The 23,104-nt window shown below is 43.0% G+C and overlaps 1 protein-coding gene across 3 annotated transcripts in view; it reads left to right on the top strand.

Moving 5' to 3' along the window:
* SMTNL1 (smoothelin like 1) overlaps positions 1 to 23,104 on the top strand; it is a 341,784-nt gene that overhangs the window by 271,042 nt on the left and 47,638 nt on the right. For all 3 annotated transcript variants that reach the window (XR_003939938.1, XM_030186265.1, XM_030186254.1), the window contains exons 9-10: positions 2,569 to 2,749; positions 23,024 to 23,054. Coding sequence is in view for 2 of the 3 variants with exons in the window: in XM_030186265.1 (XP_030042125.1) it covers positions 2,569 to 2,749; positions 23,024 to 23,054 (212 nt within the window). In the remaining variant the exon portion in view is untranslated. The remainder of the gene's footprint in view (positions 1 to 2,568; positions 2,750 to 23,023; positions 23,055 to 23,104) is intronic.

The following is a 23,104-nucleotide window of genomic DNA, read 5'->3' as shown; positions in this document are numbered from 1 at the left end:
TGAAGGACAAAGATAAAATACATTGTCATTTGCCTTCTTCAGGGCAAACGTCCTCTAACCTGAGATCTCTGTTGATTCAGTCTTACAACCTTTGTTAATGGTTTATCTTTTTTGTTCTTATAGAACTAAAGTTTCTGTTAAAAAAAAAAAAAAAACAAGCTCTCACATTTGGAAAGGAACTCAGGTGGGGCATTCTACACATTGTCCTCTTTGCAATTCACAGCTGTGACATATTAGAAATAGTGAAGGCAAATATCTTTCTCATAGCACATTTCTTTAACAAGTAGATCCAATGATTACATATGAATCATACGTTAGACAAAAGGATTTTACAGCTCTCATAACCCAGATAACTTTACACCCATTCAGTTCATTAGAACCAACACTAATTTGTAAATGTAGTGAGTGTCTTTAAACTCCTTTTTCCCTATTTAAAGTTCTAAACATTTAAATATAGCACAGATAAAGGCAGTCACTGCTTAGGAATTTTTATGACTTCTTTATCTGACCCATACTGACAAGCTGTTTCTGTACTGTTTTCATTGGAAACTGTCTCTCTTTGTTCTCTCTTACACCTCATTTCACCTAGTTAAAATTCAATGGCCATTTGCTGTGGTTTTTCTAAACGTATATAGCCTGTGCACAGTTTATTTACCCTGAAATTACAACTCTGACTTTCAGTTTCAACTAAAGGAAGAAGCAAACCCTTAAAGAGAAAAGTGAAATGAGTTCTGAAAGGTGTGAAAGTTAGGCGGAGAGTGCTAGTATGAAGACAGCCCCGCCCATATAGTTCCTGACCTGTCCACACATAACATTTAACAGCTAACAACCCACAGAATATTCTTTCTGCTGACATCCACTGTTCCTTTCCTGGGGATTCGGAAGATCCCAGAGGTGGATGAAAACTGGAAACTTTGGAGCTATGGGGCTAGATCTCTCTGTAAACTCAGGATTTTTTATCCCAATGCAGGGGTCTCTCTCCCAGATTCTGATTTCTCTTTCATACTCCTTTTGTATGGTCCTGTACCACAAAAAAAGGCCATAATGTGGGATTTTGAATGGTGCGCTAATAATATAACCTTTTCTAATGGTGTAGTCATTGTTATTACAAATCACCATGTGGCAACAGGTATATTTTGCCATACATAATCACTAAACAAAACATAAGGAGTAAGAAGCAATTTTATCAATATAAAAAACAGGGTACTTACCCCCTTCTGGCACTCTATCACCAGGCTAACTCCTCTGGTAATTTTCTAACCAGGATAACCCATCTCCACCTGTGCAAGACATCACTATCCCCTTGATCTACTGATTGCACTAACAGTTGATCAGAAGATTCTAGTGATGTCTCGTGGCTCCTGGCTGGCTCACCAAGTTATAGATGATTTCTGGGTCCCCAGGCCAGCAAGGGTTGTCCCTGATCTCACCCACACTCACTCTAATGGAGAATAACCTTCCCCCACACTCACCCATGTGTGGGGGTGGGGGAGGGAGATTAACCTTACAGTAATACAGTTTACACTCTGGAGGTTTCCTCACAATTCTCATGTTTATTTTTCAAGCAGAGAAACACAAGACAGCTTCTGTAATTACAAAAGGACAGGGTTAGAAGATGGAGAGGATGAAACATGCTGATTTTTCAGCCTGATGCACCTGCATGATTGATATATATAGATCTAGATAGATAGATGTATAGATATATCTCTCTATATATCTATCTATCTAGATATAGATATATAGCCTATGCATAGATGACTGACTGCTCCTTGCTAGAATGTTCTTCGGACCCAGACTGGAAAATCCCAGTTTCTGAGATCCTGCCTTCTGAACTACCATAACTTAGCAGAAATCAGGTGATTTACAAGAAATGGTCAAGCAAAGGGGAACTGAAACGGGTTCTGCAACCAGCTGAACAGTTTGTGCAAACAGCAACGGTGCCCACACTTACTGTCATAAACTGCATCTGACTATCTACAGCCCTCAAGACAAATAGAAGATTCCTTTGCCTCTGGTATCCTTTAGGCTCTGATTCTTCTTATATATTTTTTTCTTTTTGCTATTGCCTTCCATAACAACCCATAGCATCCACCTTTTTTCCAGCCCCACCCTCACCCACATAATAATATCCTTTTTTTTCCAGCCCCCCCGCCCCACACACACCATCCATAGGTTTTTCCAGCCCCACAGCACCCACCCACATTCCATAGTTTTTTCCAGCCCTTCCTACACAACATCCATGTTTTTTTCCCAGCCTCCCCCTCCCCCCTCACACCCACCTACCAATAAACCAGTGGCCATGTGACAGGACTCCTGAGGAAGGCTGTAGAGCTGAAACATGACCTGTGTTGAGCCTATAATTGCTTGGGACTTTGTATCTGGAAGATCTGTAACTGTTGGGACTGTGCCTCTGGAATTATTCATGTTCTTGGACTCCATACACATACTTTTTTAATAAAGGTTTTTTGGATCATCTATTGAGTTGGTCACCTCCACTCCTTTGTTTTTCTTGCTCCTGATCTGTGGAACTGTAAGGTTTTCCCTTTCTGTTTACGGTCTTCCTCCCAGGAACAGACAGGAGGTGCTTCAGAGGAGTGTTCAGCTGCTGAAAAAGAGACTGAAGGAGAGGCAGAGGAGACCACGCAGGATGATAAATTGGTGATATCATCCCAGGACTCCCATGAAGAGGCAGCGAGCAGTGCAGCAAAAACAAGTGAGGGCACCACAGAGTCGGGAGGCACAGCTTCAGGTAAGATAAGGTGCTGACTCTCCTTTATAGAATACTAGTAGAACTGGGTATATACGCATGTATGCGGTTAGGCATGACCTGAGCACTTACACTATAAATGCTCACACCTAAATTCAGAGGTATGCACATAACATTGTTTTCTATAAGTTATACATTTAAGTGAGAATCCCGCCCATGTTCTTCCAGACTCTGGCCATGTGTCTGTCCACCTGTAAAATATACATTATATAAGATATTCACATACTTGCACAATCCAATTAATAGACCAAAGGATAGTAAATGTGGGGACTTAGATATAACTAAAATATATAAAGTGTCCCAAACATTAGTATTGAGAATCAACTACCAAATCTGCAACAGTAGTGAATTATTAACTTGTTCTTAAATAAGTTTTTTGGGGAGATCATCAGATCTTAATGCAACTCACACCATTAGAACATTTTGTTCTTTCTTCATATTGAGGAAAATGGTTGCGGTGCAAGTCGTCATTAGATCACCCTGATTTTTTTTAATTACAGCATATATTTTATGCAGTGTTTCATAATTATCCACAAAAAGCGTAATATATCACAGCACAGCACTTATCTTAATAGGCTAGCGATAGTGTTTAATAGCAGGAGAACCTCCACAATAGCACTGTGAGGGGGTATACAGAACACTGCCCCTCACCCTTAAGAATAGTCCCGCAGATAGCCTGAGCCACCGTAAAACCATTAGTCCTGCCCAGGAAGGAAGTGAGAAGGGAGAGGTGGAGTCAGAACCAGGCAGTGCGTTTTTACTAGCAAAAAAAAGGTGCTGGTACTCAAATGCCAGGCCACCCTTCAGGGGTGAGGTGATCACTTAGAGACCCAGCGCACAATAGCCAGGCCCCCCTGCAACCAGTCACAGAATCTATGACAAGGCAGAATTGGTGTGTAGAGCCTGAGCTCTTTCATTAAAACTTGGGGACCATGAGTCAGTTTTAGAAGACAATGGAAAAGGTGCCGGTACTCAGTACCCCCCAAAAAAGCCCTGGAACCAGGAAGTATAGAAGGCAGGGCCAGAGGGGGGTTAAGGAGGCCCAGGGAAGGAAGAGCTTAAACCCCAGCATATGCCTTTACAACCTATATCTAGCGACCGTGACCTGGCTGAGGTAAGCCAACATTTGGATTTGAGACTTGTAAGCCCTGTTCTGAGGTCTACTCAGAAATAGACTGTGTTTGAGATGTGGCAGTCAACAGCCACAGACTGTGTTTTGGGCCATGGTTAAGACTATGTTATCTGAACTAAAGAGACTTTTCATCTTTTATTCATGGCCCTGTGATGTAACAGGCCTCAAGCCTATTGTTAATAAAGCACTTGTTTCATTTTTACACATTTGTCCGGCTATGTTATTGTGGAGGCCCACCCCAACCCTTGCTCGCTGTATCAGATGTGGTGTCAGGAGCGGGATCTTGAGCTTTTCCTGCCCAAGGAAGCCGGATCCATGACCTCCGGGGCTCTGAGCCTATTGAAGATATCACGCCTGGACATCGGGCAAAAGGGGTTAGTCCTGCCCTAGTTAGGGAGGGACATATAGTTAGTGCCGGACAGGCAGGTTTTATTTTTGTTTTCCTCATGAAGTACTCATTTCTGGCCAAGGCTGCTACAGCAGAAACATGGAGAGACTACTCCAGGCCCTAGTGGAAGGTCTGTAGCAGCTGTTGCAAGTAGTACAGCGGCAATGGGAGCACCAGCAAGCCTCCTAAAGATCTCTGGAAGCCCAGCAGAGCTCCCTGACCCAGGTGACACAAGCCTTTCAGTCTCACAGGTTGCACCCTCCGTTTTCATTATTACAGAAGATGGTACTAGAGGACAACCTGGACCATTACCTGACCAATTTCGAAAGAACTACCCACCAGAAGCTTCATAGACAGCTTATCTAGGGAATCTACTGACCGGTAGCAGCCAGACGGCATTCCAAGATGTCAGTTCCAGTGGAACAGCTACCTATGCGGAAGTAAAGGCATACATCCAAGGGTACTCAAAAAAACTCAAGCATGCATTGCTGATCTGCTGTTAGTAATATGTAACCTGTCGTTAAAATTGTCCGTAGTACCTGAAGATTGGAGGGTGGCCAATGTGACGCTGATATTTAAAAAGTGTTCTAGAGGTGATCTGGGAAATTATAGACCAGTAAGCCTGACGTTGGTGCCGGGCAAAATAGTGGAAACTTATAAAGAATAAAATTACAGTACACATAGACAAACGTGGTTTAATGGGACAGATTCAGCATGGGTTCTGCCGAGGGAAGTTTTGCCTTACCAATTTGCTTCATTTCTTTGAAGGCATGAATAAACATGTGGATAAAAGTGAGCCAGTTGATGTAGTGTACCTAGATTTTCAGAAAGCTTTTGATAAAGTTCCTCGTGAGAGACTTTTGAGAAAATTAGAGTCATAGGATAGGAGGCAAGGTTCTTGTGTGGATTAGGAATTGGTTATTGGATAGAAAACAGAGGGTAGGTTTAAATGGTCATTTCTCTCAATGGAGGAAGGTGAACAGTGGAGTGCCACAAGGCAATTGTTTTATTATCATTTGTCTGGAAATTAATAAACGCTGGTTATTTTAATTTCGGTTTGGTTCCAATTTTTGGATAGCCCAGCTTTTATATTCCCACCTTTTTTGTTTTTGTTTTTACGCCTCGTGGGATCTATTGAGTTCTCCACGTTTGTGGATTCTCTCTAGACTTTCGCACTGGGACTCTGCCATGGCGTTCCAAAGTTGGACCAATGTTTTAAGTTTAGTGATGATCACTTGAACCAACTTTTACAGCAATTGAATCAAGAAGAGGAACATCATCCACCACCAGAAGTATCGCTGATGCAACAATGGTTGGATATCGTAAACATCAAGAAGAATATTGTTAGGAATGAATTGCATTTTTTCACCATGCTTAATTACTGTAAATCTAGGCGCATCCCTAGAGGTCTTAGAATTTCAAAAGCACCCACTATGTTCCTAGACAATCAGGACTTTCTAGATAAGTGGTGTGCTAATTTAAATAAGTGTAGTCTCGATCTTATGATCCTCATTGCAGAAGCCTCACAGGCTAAAAGTAAGGTTTTCAAGGATACACTTGCTACTAAATTAGATGCCTTACATACTCAAGATCCTCATTATGATGAGGTACTTAGAGGTATCGATAACAAAATAGCTAAATTTAGGAATGACACGAAGGAAACTAAAAACAGTAAGTTTAAGAGAGATGAGCTTGATTATAGAAAGGGCTCAGTCTATCCGTTCGCTAAGGCAAAACCATACTATACGAGCAATGTTAATTCCAAAAATATTCATGTTTCAAGGTCACAAACTAACACCAGACACATTCCGCCTACAGATGTCATTGAACATCATCCAATTGAACATCATCTAATTGAACATAGGCACATAGGAGCGATTCAGGCGATCTTTACACTTCTCCTTTGGGCAGTCCTTTTTCTCGCTCCAGTTTTCCAGGTCACTCTAGACACTCATCAGCATGTGAGACCTCCCCAGTACGACGACCAGTACTTCAATCAGCATCACAGACTGATCTTTTTTTAGAAGAGCTTTGGAAGAAGGACGTCAAATATGCACCACAACGAATGACTCAGAACAGATCATTCCAAAGAGGCAGAGGAAGACCGGGCCCATTTCAGCGGTTCCAATACAGGGATCAACCGACACTAGAAGAGTCTACTCCTATTTTCAATCTGTCCAATTATAGTTTATCACCGGTTGAAGAAGGAGTGTTGAAAAGAGGATTATCATTTGTCCCTACAGCTGGATATAATACTTTCTATTTATATTTATTCATTTATCCATTTTATTACAAGAAATATCTTGCTTAAGAAAGTATACAAAAATAAGGCAGTTACATACAGTGGGGGAAATAAGTATTTGATCCCTTGCTGATTTTGTAAGTTTGCCCACTGACAAAGACATGAGCAGCCCATAATTGAAGGGTAGGTTATTGGTAACAGTGAGAGATAGCACATCACAAATTAAATCCGGAAAATCACATTGTGGAAAGTATATGAATTTATTTGCATTCTGCAGAGGGAAATAAGTATTTGATCCCTCTGGCAAACAAGACCTAATACTTGGTGGCAAAACCCTTGTTGGCAAGCACAGCGGTCAGACGTCTTCTGTAGTTGATGATGAGGTTTGCACACATGTCAGGAGGAATTTTGGTCCACTCCTCTTTGCAGACCATCTCTAAATCATTAAGAGTTCTGGGCTGTCGCTTGGCAACTCGCAGCTTCAGCTCCCTCCATAAGTTTTCAATGGGATTAAGGTCTGGTGACTGGCTAGGCCACTCCATGACCCTAATGTGCTTCTTCCTGAGCCACTCCTTTGTTGCCTTGGCTGTATGTTTTGGGTCATTGTCGTGCTGGAAGACCCAGCCACGACCCATTTTTAAGGCCCTGGCGGAGGGAAGGAGGTTGTCACTCAGAATTGTACGGTACATGGCCCCATCCATTCTCCCATTGATGCGGTGAAGTAGTCCTGTGCCCTTAGCAGAGAAACACCCCCAAAACATAACATTTCCGCCTCCATGCTTGACAGTGGGGACTGTGTTCTTTGGGTCATAGGCAGCATTTCTCTTCCTCCAAACACGGCGAGTTGAGTTCATGCCAAAGAGCTCAATTTTTGTCTCATCTGACCACAGCACCTTCTCCCAATCACTCTCGGCATCATCCAGGTGTTCACTGGCAAACTTCAGACGGGCCGTCACATGTGCCTTCCGGAGCAGGGGGACCTTGCGGGCACTGCAGGATTGCAATCCGTTATGTCGTAATGTGTTACCAATGGTTTTCGTGGTGACAGTGGTCCCAGCTGCCTTGAGATCATTGACAAGTTCCCCCCTTGTAGTTGTAGGCTGATTTCTAACCTTCCTCATGATCAAGGATACCCCACGAGGTGAGATTTTGCGTGGAGCCCCAGATCTTTGTCGATTGACAGTCATTTTGTACTTCTTCCATTTTCTTACTATGGCACCAACAGTTGTCTCCTTCTCGCCCAGCGTCTTACTGATGGTTTTGTAGCCCATTCCAGCCTTGTGCAGGTGTATGATCTTGTCCCTGACATCCTTAGACAGCTCCTTGCTCTTGGCCATTTTGTAGAGGTTAGAGTCTGACTGATTCACTGAGTCTGTGGACAGGTGTCTTTCATACAGGTGACCATTGCTGACAGCTGTCTGTCATGCAGGTAACGAGTTGATTTGGAGCATCTACCTGGTCTGTAGGGGCCAGATCTCTTACTGGTTGGTGGGGGATCAAATACTTATTTCCCTCTGCAGAATGCAAATAAATTCATATACTTTCCACAATGTGATTTTCCGGATTTAATTTGTGATGTGCTATCTCTCACTGTTACCAATAACCTACCCTTCAATTATGGGCTGCTCATGTCTTTGTCAGTGGGCAAACTTACAAAATCAGCAAGGGATCAAATACTTATTTCCCCCACTGTAACTGTTAAGGAATGTTAAGAAAATATATAAAGAGAAAAAACAATATACATTTTCAAGGTAACCCATACTCAAGTCCATAAATTTGGGATCCAAGATTAGGATACCTAAGGGAGTTTGACAAAAGGAAGTATATAACGGATGATGCAAAACTAGCTAAGTGGAGTTATCTTATAATTTATTGCTTATCCACTTTTACCGAGGCTATAAGTGCCGATACGTGGGCTGGTTCTGTGAAAACATATTTCTTCTCCCTAAGCCTTATTATGCACTTGCAGGGGTACCTTAAAAAAAAAGGTTCCCCCCAAGTGCAGAACCTCAGGCCTAAGGAGCAAGAATTGCTTCCTCCGTCTTCTAGTCTCCTTGGAGACATCAGGAAATAATAATATTTTAAAGCCCAAAAAAGGCTTCTCTTTATTACGGAAAAATAAACGGAAGATCCAATTCTTGTCTGGTAATAATGCAACCGTCGCCACTAACGTGGCGGCAGTTGCTAATTCAGAGTCAGAAGTCTGAAGCAAAAGGGAGACATCAATCGGATTATCAAGTTGGTTCAAATTTTTTCCAGGAATATAATATGCCATAGTCAATGGTGGTAAGTTTGACTCAGGTATCATCAGAATTTCACGCATATAGCGTTTCAGCATTTCAAGGGGAGCCACATTCTGTAGTCTAGGAAAATTGACAAATCTCAGGTTATAGCTTTTAGTATAATTGTCAAAAATTTCAGTTTTCAGTCTGAGGTTTGTCAAATCTTTCATCATAGTAGATTGTATTGTTTCAATCTTCACAATTCTTTGATCCGTTTTTTCCACTTTATCATTTAACTCTTTAAGCTGCACATCTTTTTTTTGTAAATCAATTTCCAAGGATTTTACTTTTGGCATTACTTCGTTAGTCTGTTTTAAAAAAGTTTGTCCCAAATTAGATACTAAATCCCATAATGCTTCTAATGTCACTTCTTTTGGTTTAGTTACTAGCTCTTTGGGTAATTCAAACCTTTCAGTAAACCGCTCACGAGTCTCACCCAAGTCCTCAGGTCCTCCTCCCTCAATCCGCAGCGATTCCACGGGCAGACTGCCCTCCGTTCCAACCTGAGATGTAAAAGAAGCTTCCAATCGGCGTTCCTCTGGGTCCCTACCATCTTCCGGAGTGGACCCCGTCGATTCAACAAGGAAGGAACTGGCGCCAATCGGCTGGGGAGGAGGGGTGGGCGCAGCGGGGCTCAAGGTAACTTCACAGCCAGGAGAAGCCAAAATCTCCAAATTGCCGGCGTTCTCTACTGGCAGCACTCCGCCGTCAAAAACAACTCCCTGTGGCCTCACAAAACGATCCATCGGACCAGGTAAAGAGGGGGGTAGCGGGGAAGCTCTGCTCGTTGTTCTCCCTCTGCGTTTAGGCATTTTGATAAAGCACGAAAGACGAGGCTCACAGCAACTTAGCTAGGTGCCTGGATATAATACTTTCAATACGCGTGTTGATCTTTTCAAATTCCAACGTAAATTGCAAATCATACATATATTCTCCAAATCAGCTACCCCTTACCAAGATATATCGGTGGTTAAAAAAACATCAACATGGATACCTCCAGGTCAGATGCACCCTCTGATAACAGCGTTCCATTCTTGTGTGGAGAAAGATATTAAGAACCTTGAAAGAAACAAAAGACCATGCCATTACAATATCAGCAAAACTGAGCGGCAGATCATCAGAGATTTAGCTAACAACCATGACATTGTTATTAAGCCCGCCGATAAGGGAGGAGGTATTGTGGTTACTAACAGGATCGACTACATCAACGAAATCGAGAGGCAACTGAATGATCGTGAATTCTATGTGCCCTTGGATAAGGATCCGACTGAGGATATATAGAAGGACATCAAAGAACTAGTGGATATCGCATCTAGGATGGGTTTCATCACACAAAAAGAAAAAGATTTTCTACAGGTCACACATCCGACTACTCCAACTATTTATGTATTACCAAAAATACACAAATCACTCATTAATCCTCCAGGGAGACCGATTATTTCAGGCAATGGCTCTATTTTAGAACCATTGTCCATATTTGTAGATTCTTTTTCTGAGACCGTATGTACCATTAATCCCATCATTTATCCAAGATACCACTCATATGATCAATATCCTGCAAGATTATGAGGGTCCACTCACGGATACTATATTGGTTACTATGGACATAGAGTCACTATATACTAATATTCCGCAGATGGAGGCTCTCAGGATTATTGAGAATACATTGCAGGGCTGATCAACACACAGGCGGATTCCTAATCATCTGATCGTGACATGTGCAACCATTGCACTCACACAGAATTATTTTGGCTTTGAAAGAAATTATTACCAACAAATTAAGGGCACGGCTATGGGTTCAAGTATGGCTCCTGACATAGCCAATCTGTATGTCGGAGATTTTGAGAACTGATATTTGACATCACATCCATTCAAACAACATATCAAGATTTATCGCCGATATATAGACGACATCTTTATCCTGTGGCAGGGCGACGAGGAATACCCTTCATTCTTTTTTTGAATGGATTAATGTTCAGGATCCCAACCTCAAATTCAAATCTGATTACAATCATCATCGAATTAACTTTTTGGACCTCACTATTCAGAAGGATGACTATTTATTCAACACAACCATCTATAAGAAACTAACCGACCGCAATACCTTTTTGCACTATTCCAGTTACCATAACCCCAAATTGAAAAGTAATCTCCCTCTGTGTCAATTTCTCCGTCTCAGACGCATATGTACAGACTTTGATGAATTTAATCTGCAAGCTGCATCCATGGGCAATAGATTTTCTGCCAGAGGTTATCCCCAGAAACACATTGAGGCAGGATATATCAAAGCTCTAGCACAGAATCGTGAAGATCTCCTTCAACCCAACCGACAGAAGAAGGAACCAGATATTGTGTGCACACTTAAATATTCATTTTTATCTAAACACATTGCGAAGTCCATACGCAAGCATTGGCACATACTGGAGGGCCTTGACTGTTTCAACAATAAAGAACTAGTAATAGCATATTCAAGGAATAGACATTTGAAGGAATTCTTAGTTCCCTCCACTTTGCCAGATATAAGGGATCCTTTAGATAGCCTTCATTTAGGCCATAGGAGATGTGGACGATGCAGTGTGTGCAACCTTTGCATAGAGACCGCTAGTTTCATTCATCCCATCACGAATAAGGCCTTTGTGTTAAAACACTCATCAAACTGCAATACGACTCAGGTAATTTACATCATTCAATGCCCATGTTCTCTGTTATATGTTGGCAAAACTATCAGATCTATCAAAATGCGCATCATTGAACATAGAAGCTGCATAACAAGGAATGTTCAGTCAGCACCTTTGGTTCAACATTGGCAGGCGGCTAACCACACTACGGCAGACATCAAATACCTGGTGTTCAAAACATTTACCAGAAAATGGAGGGGAGGTGACCTTGATAAGCTTATATTACAGGAAGAACAAAGGTTGATCTATGATTTCAATACTCTTAGCCCCTATGGCCTGAATAATGAGATAGATTTCTGCCCATTTTTATAGTTTCATTGTCCCTTTTAGTTCAGTCGCTATTATGACCCTTAGATTCATTTTCAGATAAGGATGTATATCTTCCGCTGATTTGTTGTCCTTTTTATTGTTCATGTCATTTCATGCTTTATATATGTTTTCATTTACATTTTACACTGTACAGCATACTACATTTTGGTGATTTTATTGTTATTGAACATTTTATACCCATCATGTTGTTGGACATTGTATTATTAATTTTACATTTTATTATGTTTTGTATATTTATGAAATTTGTTTTGATATCACTGTGTTTTTGAGTGATATTACACATTTCATATTCACATTATACATACATGGGATTCAATTATTTATTTAATTTTTTAATTTCCAATTTTTGTTTTTTGATTTTTGTTTATTATTTTTTCATTTTTTCCTCATATTAATCTTTTACTTTTTAGTTTGCACAGCATTTTTTATTTTCTATTTGGCATCATCAACTAGGTCTGCGATTTTTAAAAAAAAAATTTTATTTTTTGCTATTTGGTCTTTTCATCTCATGCAACATTTTATTCAATAGTTATACACTCTAACTTTAATACCCTTACATTCACTCTGTTGTGAACATTTTTTTAACATTGAATTTACTTAGTAGCACTCATTTTCCATTTTTATTTTCAGTACTTTTTCATTCATACCAGTTTTTATTGTTCGTCTTGGTTTACAAGTAGCACCTCGCTTTATGTTAGCCAGTTTTGTTTCCCTGCAGCACGTCATGACGTAGCTCCGCCCATTTCACGCAATCATACCCTTTCCTTAGGCACGTCACAATGTAGTCCTGCCCATTTCACGGAAATCATCGGCATGGAAGTCTGTATAGCGCTTCGGCTTCATTTTGGTTTCATCTTATGCCAACGTATGCGTGCACATCATTGTTTTTGTTTTTCGCGCGCATTTCCGCCTATTTAGTCCTTCCTGTAGCTTATCTCGCCCCCATACTTGCATTACTTTTACGGAGTTTCGCTGTGACAGACAGATCGTTTATATAACGGTCTTTTTAAAGGTTCGTGGCTTTTTGTCTTCAGTGATACTGACATTTGGTTTCATCTTACACCAACGCATGCATGCACGTCGTTTTTGTTTTTCGCACGCATTTCCGCCTATTTAGTCCTTCCTGTAGCTTATCTCGCCCCATACTTACATCACATTTACGGAGTTTCGCTGTGACAGACAGATTGTTTACATAACGGTCTTTTTAAAGGTACGTGGCTTTTGTCTACAGTGATACTGACATTTGTATATTAGCTTTAAACACTGACTAACGCTACGGTACGTTCATACGGAGTATCCCTGGACAAGTAGGGCACGTTGTCCTTGTCTACTTGCTGATTATTGCCTAGACATCATGTTCTATCACCTATTCACGTTGGTGATTGATTAAACACAGCTTTTTCTCTCTAGTTTCTTTACTGGATTTTACTGCATATATGTTCATATGGTCAATGCTTCATTAATATTTTCTTATAATTTTTTCTTTTTTCTGTTCTCCATAGACCACTCGTTAGGGTCTGTTTGCAGTTCTTTGAATTTTGGAAGTCTTAACAATGTTTTTGAGGTTAGTTTTCCATTATTTTGATTATATTCTCCTTAGAACTTTTTTGATTATTTATTATTTTCATATACACTTTTCTCTTTTTCTTTTATATATTTTTTTGCAGATTCAATTATTACACTAGTTGATACTTTTATTCCAGTATCTATTTACAAGGTCAGTTTTCTTTATATATTTTTACATTTTTTAATTACATTTTTCTAAACACCTATGTATGTATATTTGTACTCATCATCTAATGTGTTTCTGAGGCTAATGGTATTTTTCTTTTACATTTCATATTCTTTTTTACACTGTTTATAAATTAAGTATGTTTCTATCTGCATCAGCATGGTGATTAGTTTGGATATTTTGTTATTCTGTTATTTGGTTTTTTGCTTTCTTATACATATATTATTTGATGCACACATTGTTCATGTATTTATTTATCATTTGATTGTTTTTGTGTTTTTGTGTTTTTAGACTCCTGATGTAGACCTTTCCGGCCGAAACACAACGTTGTGTCGAGTCAATTTTTATGTGCAATTGTTTTATTATCATTTGTCTGGACATTAATAAACGCTGGTTATTTTAATTTCGGTTTGGTTCCAATTTTTGGATAGCCTGGCTTTTATATTCCCACCTATTTTGTTTTTGTTCAGTTCTGGTCACCATATCTCAAAAAAGATATAGCGGAATTAGAAAAGGTTCAAAGAAGAGGGAACAAAATGATAAAGGGGATTGAACTCCTTTCATATGAGGAAAGGTTAAAGAGGTTAGGGCTCTTCAGCTTGGAAAACAGACGGATGAGTGGAGATATGATTACTGAGTGGTGTAGAACGAGTAGAAGTAAATCAATTTTTTTACTCATTCCAAAAGTACAAAGACTAGGGCACACTCGAAGTTACATGGAAATACTTTTAAAACAATTAGGAAATATTTTTTCACTCAACAAATAGTTAAGCTCTGGAACTGTTTTCCGGATGATGTGGTAACAGCGGTTAGTGTATCTGGGTTTAAAAAAGATTTGGACAAATTCCTGGAGTCCATAGTCTGCTATTCAGACAGACATGGGAAGCAACTGTTTGCCCTGAGATTTGTAGTATAGAGTGTTGCCACAATTTGGGTTTCTGCCAGGTACTTGTGACCTGGCTTGGCCACTGTTTGGAAAACAGGATACTGGGCTAGATGGACCATTGGTCTGACCCATTATGGCTCCTCTTATGTTCTTATGTTTTAAAGATGGTGGGCTGGACTGCTGGCAGCTTTTCCTAAAGGGGTCACTACAAGTTAAAGAAAACCCCCGGAGTTTCTTCTACAGACTCAAGGAGGGGTCCTGGAGATGGCAAGACAGGCCCAGAGATTGCAAGAGCTATCCTCCTGGAGCAGTTCCTTGAAGGATTACTCCCGCCTATGAAACAGTGGGTGAGGCGATATCCTAAATTGACCCCAGAGAGTGCTTTAGAAGCAGCTGAAGCTGCCTACCAAGCCCTACCATAGTCAGAACTCTATAAATAAAAGAAGCAGGCTAGAAGTCATGAGAGGAAAAGAGAAAAAAAATGGACAACCTGAGGTATGAGAAACCACCCTGCAGCTCAAGCTCTTCAAGGAAGGGATCGGAGTGATGGAAGCCCTTGTCCCCATGAACATACCATGCACCTTTACTCCGGTTGCGGGATCCATCCTCCCTCCACTTTTCAGGTGTGGGGGAGGAGGTCAAATAGCTAGAGACTGCCAGGATCTAACTGAAGATGCCATGTATGTGAATTTGTAGCCACACACGACTGCAATTTTGTGGAAGCTTTCTATCCAGGAAGTAGAAATTGTATATTACAAGTTGAGCTGGAAGGAATCCATATCAAGCTCTAGTGGACGCCGGCAGTGTTAGGACCTTAGTTCGGAGAGAAATACTCAACCATCTGCAATTGAATTATGAGCAGACTGTCACCCTGGCATGCGTACATGGTGATCACAGGCAGTATCCAACAGCCCAAGTACCTTTTAAAACACCTGTGTTATGATTCTGCTGGTTTGGCTGAGGGGGAGGGGGGACGTCTCTTCTGATTGGCTGCCAGGGGTTGTGCTGACGTCAGGGGATAGTACTTTAGCCTGCAGCTGAAGAGTTTCTCTGCTTTTGCGTTACTTACGCTTGGTGGTAACTGGAAAGCCTGATAGTTTTCTCTCAGAACGTGCTCTAGGTTCTGACAGGGATCTGTGTTGTGTTAGAGTATTCTTTTCCTTCCCTCTGGGTTAGCTGCTGTTGTGTGTGTGTGTGTGTAGCTCTGTAATCAGGGTCAGCTGCTCGTTTGTTTAGTGGGGGCTGGGCATTGCTCAGCCTCCGGGACTCTGGGCTGAGTGAGAGCATTCTCCTTTGTTTGTTTGTTTTAAGGATTTCTCTTCCCAGTGTCCTGGCCTGCTGGCTCAGTGAGTTTAATTTCACCCTTTGTGTACTGTGTGTATGGTGTTCCTGCCTCTGCCAGTGTGTTTGTTCTATCGGCCCTGCTCCCTCTAGGGGAAGGGAAGTGTCCTCTCTGATTGTTTGTTGATTTATGGAACTCTCTGCTGGCTCTACAAGCTTAACCCTTTGTGTTCTGTTTGCCTCTGTCTACAGTGGGTTTGAGGCAAAGGCTTTCTGCCTTCCTTTTGTGTCTGGTTCCTCTGGCTTCTGCCTGGGGCTTCCTACCCTGGTGGGGGGGGGGGGTTGCTGTGTTAGTTCCCCTGTCCTGCGCTAGTCCCCTGGGTGGGCGAGGCCCGCTCTGGTCCTTTGTTTCTCCCTCTGCCCTATTGCTGGTGTTCCGCGCGTGTGTGGCATCTTGGGGCCTGGGGGGCCCTCTGGGTTCTTTCACCCCTCCCTGTGTGTGATTGGGTTCCAGTTCAGCCGTGAGGCTCGCATGAGTGGCTCTGTGTGCGTGGGTTCCGGTTCGGCCGCGAGGCCCACCTGTATGCCTATTTCCCTTCTTCCTGAGGGACTGCGGGGAGGGGTAGCTTAGGGGTATTGGATAGCTGGGGTGTGTGGTGGTGGGTCGGTCTCCCCTTGGCCTCGGCCAGGGCCCAAGGGCTCACGACCAACCCAACGGATTACAACCTGTAGGGCAAGCTCAGCTGGAAGTGGCAGTCTTGCCTTGGCTACCTTACCCAGTAGTTTGGGGCCAGGATTTCCCAAATTTTGGTGCCATCAGGGCTCAGCTGATCACTGGGCCAAAGAAAGAGGAGGCGTCTTTCCCTGAGGTCTTCCCCCTGGCTTGTATGCCGAAAACCTGAAATTGCCTAAACCCCACCGCCAGCGGCAGTTAGAGAAACTGTGGTATGCTCTGAATCTGGGAACTGCAGTGGAAGAGATCCGGAGCTGGGAGAAGACTCCCCACACCTTTTTCACAGCCTACCTGAATGGAGTAGTGAAGGAGCCACAGGGAATTTCAAAAGGGCACAATCAAAGGATGAGTCCCTTAGAGCAGCCTGAGCAAGGGTTGTTTCTATAGATGGGAGCCCCAAGGGCAATCAGGACCCCTCTAAAGTAGTACTTCCATATTTTATAATAAAGAATGACTTGTATAGGGTGTCCAAGGAAACTCTGGAGGGAGAAGAGGTGGAGCAACTGTTAGTCCCTCAACCTTACCATAGGAAGGTCATGCAATTAGCCCAGAGTCACCTGTTAGGAGGTCACCTGGGGGAGGAGAATACCCCGGAGCGGGTTCTGGCCCAATTTTTCTGACTGGGGTATTCAAGCAAGTTGAGCTGTTTTGTCAGCCCTGCCCAGCCTGCCAGCTGAGTTGTCTTGCAAGGGTTCCACCTGCCCCTCTCATGCCTATACCCCTTGTCAACACACCGTTTGAAAGAGTAGCAGTGGATTTCATGGGACCCCTAGAGTGCACCACCTGTAGCAACAAATATATCCTGGTTATTTTGGACTATGCCACTCGCAACCAATGTTCCCTATGAATGGAGCGCATGAGTCATTGCTTAAACATTTTAGGAGCACTGCTCATAGATTTTGGTTGGTCACAAAAAAAAGTTTTTGTGCTATATACAGAAATGCATTGCTAATACTAGCGCTCAATAATTGTTGGTTTTAAAACTTGTTGCTCGCACGAAAAAAATAAATTTGCACATACCAGGCCACGCCTTAGAGGAAACATTGATCACAACCAAAAGGCCATTGCCCTGTGTAATATGAAAATTACCATGGTGGCTAATATGCTGTAGGAAGTCTTTTCCCTCATTGAGATCCCTGCTGAAATACTGACTGACTTTCCAAGGCAACACCTTTATGTCCAGAGACATGAAGCAACTGTGTGCCCTGTTGAAAGTAAAGTCCTTCCGTACATCCATTTATCATCCGCAGACAGATGGATTAGTGGAGCGCTTCATCAAGACTCTCAAGCAGATGCTGAAGATGGGGAAAACTGGGATTCTCCTGCATATACTATTTGCCATACAGGAGGTACCCCAAACTTTGACAGGATTCTGTCCAATTGATCTGCTATATGGGAGGAGACCTAGAGGAATCCTGAATGTGGTTCGGGAAGCTTAGAAAGAGGAACCCAGCCCAGGGAGGATCCGTGCTGAATATGTGCTCACCATACAGAAGATGCTGAAGAAAGCCGGTGAGGCAGCCAAGCTCTGCCTGAAGAAGGCTGAAACGCTTCAAACCAGAGCCTACAATCGGAAAGCAGTACAGAGAACCTTCCAGCCAGGGGATAGAATTTTAGTCCTCTTATCCTCCTCAGAGAGTACACTATTATGCAAGTGGCAAGGTCCTGGTCCTTCTGCAGTTGTAGAAAAGACAGAAGATGTCAATTATAAATTGGCCCAACCAGACAAGAAGGTCCCCATGATGGCAGCACTGGTCCAAAGAGATGACTTTGGACCAGAGGTCCTCACACAGACTGGGCCCTTGCAAGTTCCATTTGGCGACAAGCTGATCTAGAGCAGTTGGTACTCCAGAATCAAGATGTGTTCTCCAGAATGCCAGGCCGAACCTACCTTGCAACTCATGAACATTCTCACTGAGCTGGGAGTGGTAGTCCAGAAGCATCCCTACTAGATTTCAGAAGCATGGCGGGCAGGCCATGACAAAGGAGGTCGTTAAAATGCTGGAACTGGGAGTCATGAATGAGTCGACCAGTAACTGTCATCTCCCATTCTGGTGCCAAAGCCGGACAGGTTTTGTATTGTAATATCTGTAATCCCGGAAGCAAACCTTCAGGGGTGGTAGGCTCCCTTCAGCAGTCCACAAACAAAGTCCTTCCAGACAACACAGCTTTTCGTTCCAAACAGTTTATTTCCCCTCCTCCACAAAATCTCAGTTCAAGGGGGTTAAAGTCCCATTTAGTTTCCAAAATAAAGCAACAAGAAAAAAACTTCCCTTTAAATCCACGTTCTCCCCCAGTTCAACAGCCTAGGTTTCAGTTTTAAAAGTCTTTCCGCTTGGGTGGTTGCAGAATGGCAGTACACCGCCCACAACACAGCTAATTGACTCCTGTGACCACCCACTGCCTTCAGTCCCTGCAACTCTGCCCCAAAGTACAATTACAGTCCATGTCCACTGGCTCCTCCAAACCTGGTGTGTTGGTCTCTCCAGCCTCTCCTTCCTCCAAGCACTCCATTAACTCTGCTTCTCTGCTAGGCTGTGGGTTGGAGACCTCCTCCCCCTCCCAGGTGGAAGGAATCTTGTACTGATTTCTAACCCAAGGGTATTGAGCTTTGTCATCCCTGCTCCCAATTTTGGCCCTCGCCTGCCATAGCAGCTGCTCTTTCCAGTCCTTTCCCCCCTCCCTTCCACGTGGGGGCCATACCGAGTTTTGGGACCTACCACCCCGATCCCTTCTCTCAGGGCCTTGTGGGGAATGTAGTCTGGCCCCATACCTCCTCCTGAGCTGCTTAGACCCTCCAACCTCCTTATAGTATTTATTTCCAGAAAGTGAACGCTGTCTCCAAAATAGAGGCCTATCCAATGCCAAGGGTAGACAAACTCATCGAGTGACTTGGAGGCGCCCAATTCATCTCAACCTTAGACCTGTCCAAGGGATATTGGCAGGTACCCCTCACCCTAGCTTCCGTTTAGCCTTCATGGGTCTCCAGCTACCTGCCAGCACCTCGCACATCGCTTACTCAAGCCAAATGAAGACTACGCGGCTGCTTACCTAGACGACATTGTCATCTAAAGTAAGGATTGGAGGACCTCCTCCAATTAGAAGCAGTAAAGCATAGTCTACGGACTGCTGGACTAACAGCGAATCCTAAAAAATGCTTCTTGGGAGGACAAGAATTCCAGTACGTGAGGTACTCAGTCGGGAAAGAACAAGTGAGACCCCAGATCCAGAAGGTAGAGGCAATCACCTAAGTGATAGTACCCCAGACCAAAAAACAAGTATGAGCCTTCCTCTGCCTCATTGGTCATTACCACTGGTTTATTCCAAAGTTCACGGAGAAAGTAGAACCACTAACCCGCCTCCTACTGAAGAAAGTTCCAGACTGAAGAACTAGATGTGGCCTTCCAAACCCTGAAGAGGGGTATTTGCTTCGAGCCAATGCTAGTCAGCCCAGACTTCAACTGGCTTTTCATCATGCAGACCAATGCATCAGAGGTTGGCTTCGGGGCCATTCTGGCCCAGGAAGTGGATGGGGAAGAGCACCCAGTGGCATATATTATCTGGAAGCTATCCCCTAGAGACAAGAGTTATGTGGTGAATGAGAAGGAGGCTGTAGCTGTCAAGTGGGCCCTAGAAACATTCCAATATTTTTTATTGGGGCAACACTTCCTGCTGGTTACTGACCATCAATCCCTTCAGTGGATGGCTCAACATAAAGACTCAAATGCACGTATCATATGCTGGTTCTTTAGCCACCAACCTTTAAACTATCGGGTGAGACTTTGGGCGGGCCGAGACCATGCTAACGCTGATTTTTTTTGTCTCCAGAGGTGGACCTTGATATGGTAGACGCTCATCCGGGAATGGTTGAGCTGAGGGGGAGGATATGTGAGGGGTATACAGGACACTGCCCCTCACCCTTAAGAATAGTCCCTCACATAGCCTGAGCCACCTTAAAAGCACTAGTTCTGACCAGGGAGGAAGTGAGATGGGAGGGTGGAGTCAGAACCAGGAAATATAAAAGACAGAGCTAGAGTGGGATTAAGGAGGCCCAGGGAAGGAATAACTGAAGCCCCAGCATACGCCTTTATAACGTATGTCTGGTGACTGTGACCTGGCTGAGGTAAGCCAACATTTTGATTTGAGACTTTTGAGACTTGTAAGCCCTGTTCTAAAGTCTGGCTGGAGCCAGACCTGGAAACTCAGAGCCAGATGCATCAACCAAACGTTAAAAAATCTAAATCGTTAAAGTCCCTAACGATTTTTAAAAAACGAAGAATGCACCAAAAAAACAAGTCACACATGCCCGGTGCGGTATTGAAAAGTACAATGTTTCAAAGAATCGTAATCCCCGTCCGTAATCGGCTCCTAAAGCATGCGCAGAGCAGCTAAGTGTTTTGCTGGCTGCTCTGCGCATGTCACAAACGTATTAAACCTACATAGGTTGCTTACATCAGACGTGGGCGTGCAAGGGGGGGATTGGGACGTGCGAGGCTCTAGCTCTGTAATCGTAGCAGGAAAGTGTAGTTGAAGAAGTCCTTTTCAAGACTTCAGAATGACGTCCTTCATAAACCCCCTTGTAACAAAAGACCTCTTTCACTGTGATAATCGGCTCCTAAAGCATGCCCAGAGCAAGCAAAACAAAAAAAACACAAACCTGCAAGGGGGGTTCGGGACCTGCGTTTAGCTCTGTGGTAGCAGGGAGAGTGCAGTTGAGTCCTTCATAAACCCCCTTGTAACAAAAGACCACTGTGATCCCCGGCTTCTGCTCCTAAAGCAAGCGTTTATGATCCTAGCAGGAGAGTGCAGTTGAGTCCTTCATAAACCCCCTTGTAACAAAAGACCACTGTGATCCCTGTCCATAACCTGCTCCTAAAGCAAGCATTTATGATCCTAGCAGGAGAGTGCAGTTGATTCACGTTTTTCTTTAGAAGGATTCACGTTTTTCTTTAGAAGCTTTATTAAACAAAAATTCTGGCTCCGATGCTGCAGGCACTTTTTTGGACAACGTACTTCACTCAGCTGAGCCAATCACAGCGCGTTTAGCTCAGCTAATGCACTGGGATTGGCTCAAGGTTTGTTTTTGTTTTTTTAAAGGTTTTCCAGGCCCGCACAGCTACAATGTGAGGTCCAGACCTCTCATTAGAAATCCTACGTTTTTCCTGCGTAAAGGCAATTGGAAAAGGTTAGTGCATCTCGCTACAATGGGGTTTGTACAGGAATTGCTCATCTGCATTCTGTTTTCGTTAGCTGCTAGCTTCGTCGGTAAAAGCCCTTTGATGCATGCAACGGATCAAAATTTCCTCGTTGGAGGGTCGTTAAAGGCTCATTAAAGTTTTGTGCATCTGCCTCTCAGAGGGAGAGAGAGAACTTACAGATATTTCGGGTATGGCAGTCAACAGCCACAGACTGTTTTGGACCCTGTCAGCTGCAGGCCCAGGTTAAGTCTGTGTTATCAGTACTAAAGGGCTTTTTCATCTTTTGTTCATGGCCCTGTCACGTAACAGGCCTCAGGTTTCTGTTAATAAAGCACTTGTGTCATTTTTATACCTGTGTCTGGCTGTGTTATTCTACAGGCCCACATTCAATCCTCGCCGTATCACAAGCAAGTGGCTGGATTTTTGGTTTGCACTCATACGTGCCTATATGTTGGTATTCTAGTCATGTATGTGTGTATTTGCCGCATAAATGTTATCACCTTGTTTATATAGAATTACCTCTATCCGCCTCATTCTGGTATCTTGTTTGTACATTTCTGTAAAATTGCATGCACAAGTTGTAGAATACAGGCTGTTACATATGGAACTTAATTGGCAAATTAGGTGTTGATTGGTGCTAATAGCCAATAATTAGTGATAATTGGAGTTAATTGACTAATTTGCAGTTATGCACTTAACTGCACTTTGTCAGTATTCTATCCATTAGCGCTCAAAATCCATGGTGTATAATTGCAAGGGGGGGGCATGAGTGGGTCAGGGACATGCCAAACATTTCTGTACTAAGCTTGTAGAGTCATGTCAGTTACGTGCACAACTGTGACATTAGTCGCAGATGTTTACACCAGCCATTGGCATGGTGTAAGTGGCCATTCCTAAATGTTGGTGTGTAAATGTCCACTTATGCTACTGTTCTATAATGACACTTACTTTTGTAATTGACCATGCAGAATTTGTGCTTAGCATGCAGTCTCATAGCACTAACTCTGTAGAGAATTTACCCTGATGTATGCAGCTGGGGCAGGAGACACACCTTCAGGTAAGACAGAGGCTGCTTTCACAATTAAGACAGGGGCCATGTCTGTGGGGTAGTAATTAAGAGAAGACTGACTTTATGAGGCAGTGCCACATCCCGAAGGGTCAATGAAGCAGAATAGCACTCCCCTACTCTCTCTCCCATAATCAGTCTTTCTATTCTTATTGGGGGCAGTTGGGTTATATAGACACTTTGTTGTGGTAGCACCAATTCCCCATTATCAGGGCTACAGAACACAGCGTTTCCTGTCCCCTTGTCTTCCTTTCTTGTGTTATATAATAATTTTCTCTCTTAATAGTTTTTCTTTTTTTTTTTTGCAGATGCTGATGCTAAAGGAAAGCTGGCTCCCAGGTAATTTCCACGGAAAGAGCAACACAGTTAACTCCTTATTTACCTGCTGA

Source organism: Microcaecilia unicolor, chromosome 1 (assembly GCF_901765095.1).
Source record: "Microcaecilia unicolor chromosome 1, aMicUni1.1, whole genome shotgun sequence".
Lineage (NCBI taxonomy): Eukaryota > Metazoa > Chordata > Amphibia > Gymnophiona > Siphonopidae > Microcaecilia > Microcaecilia unicolor.
This window is presented reverse-complemented; position numbering and strand designations above follow the sequence as displayed.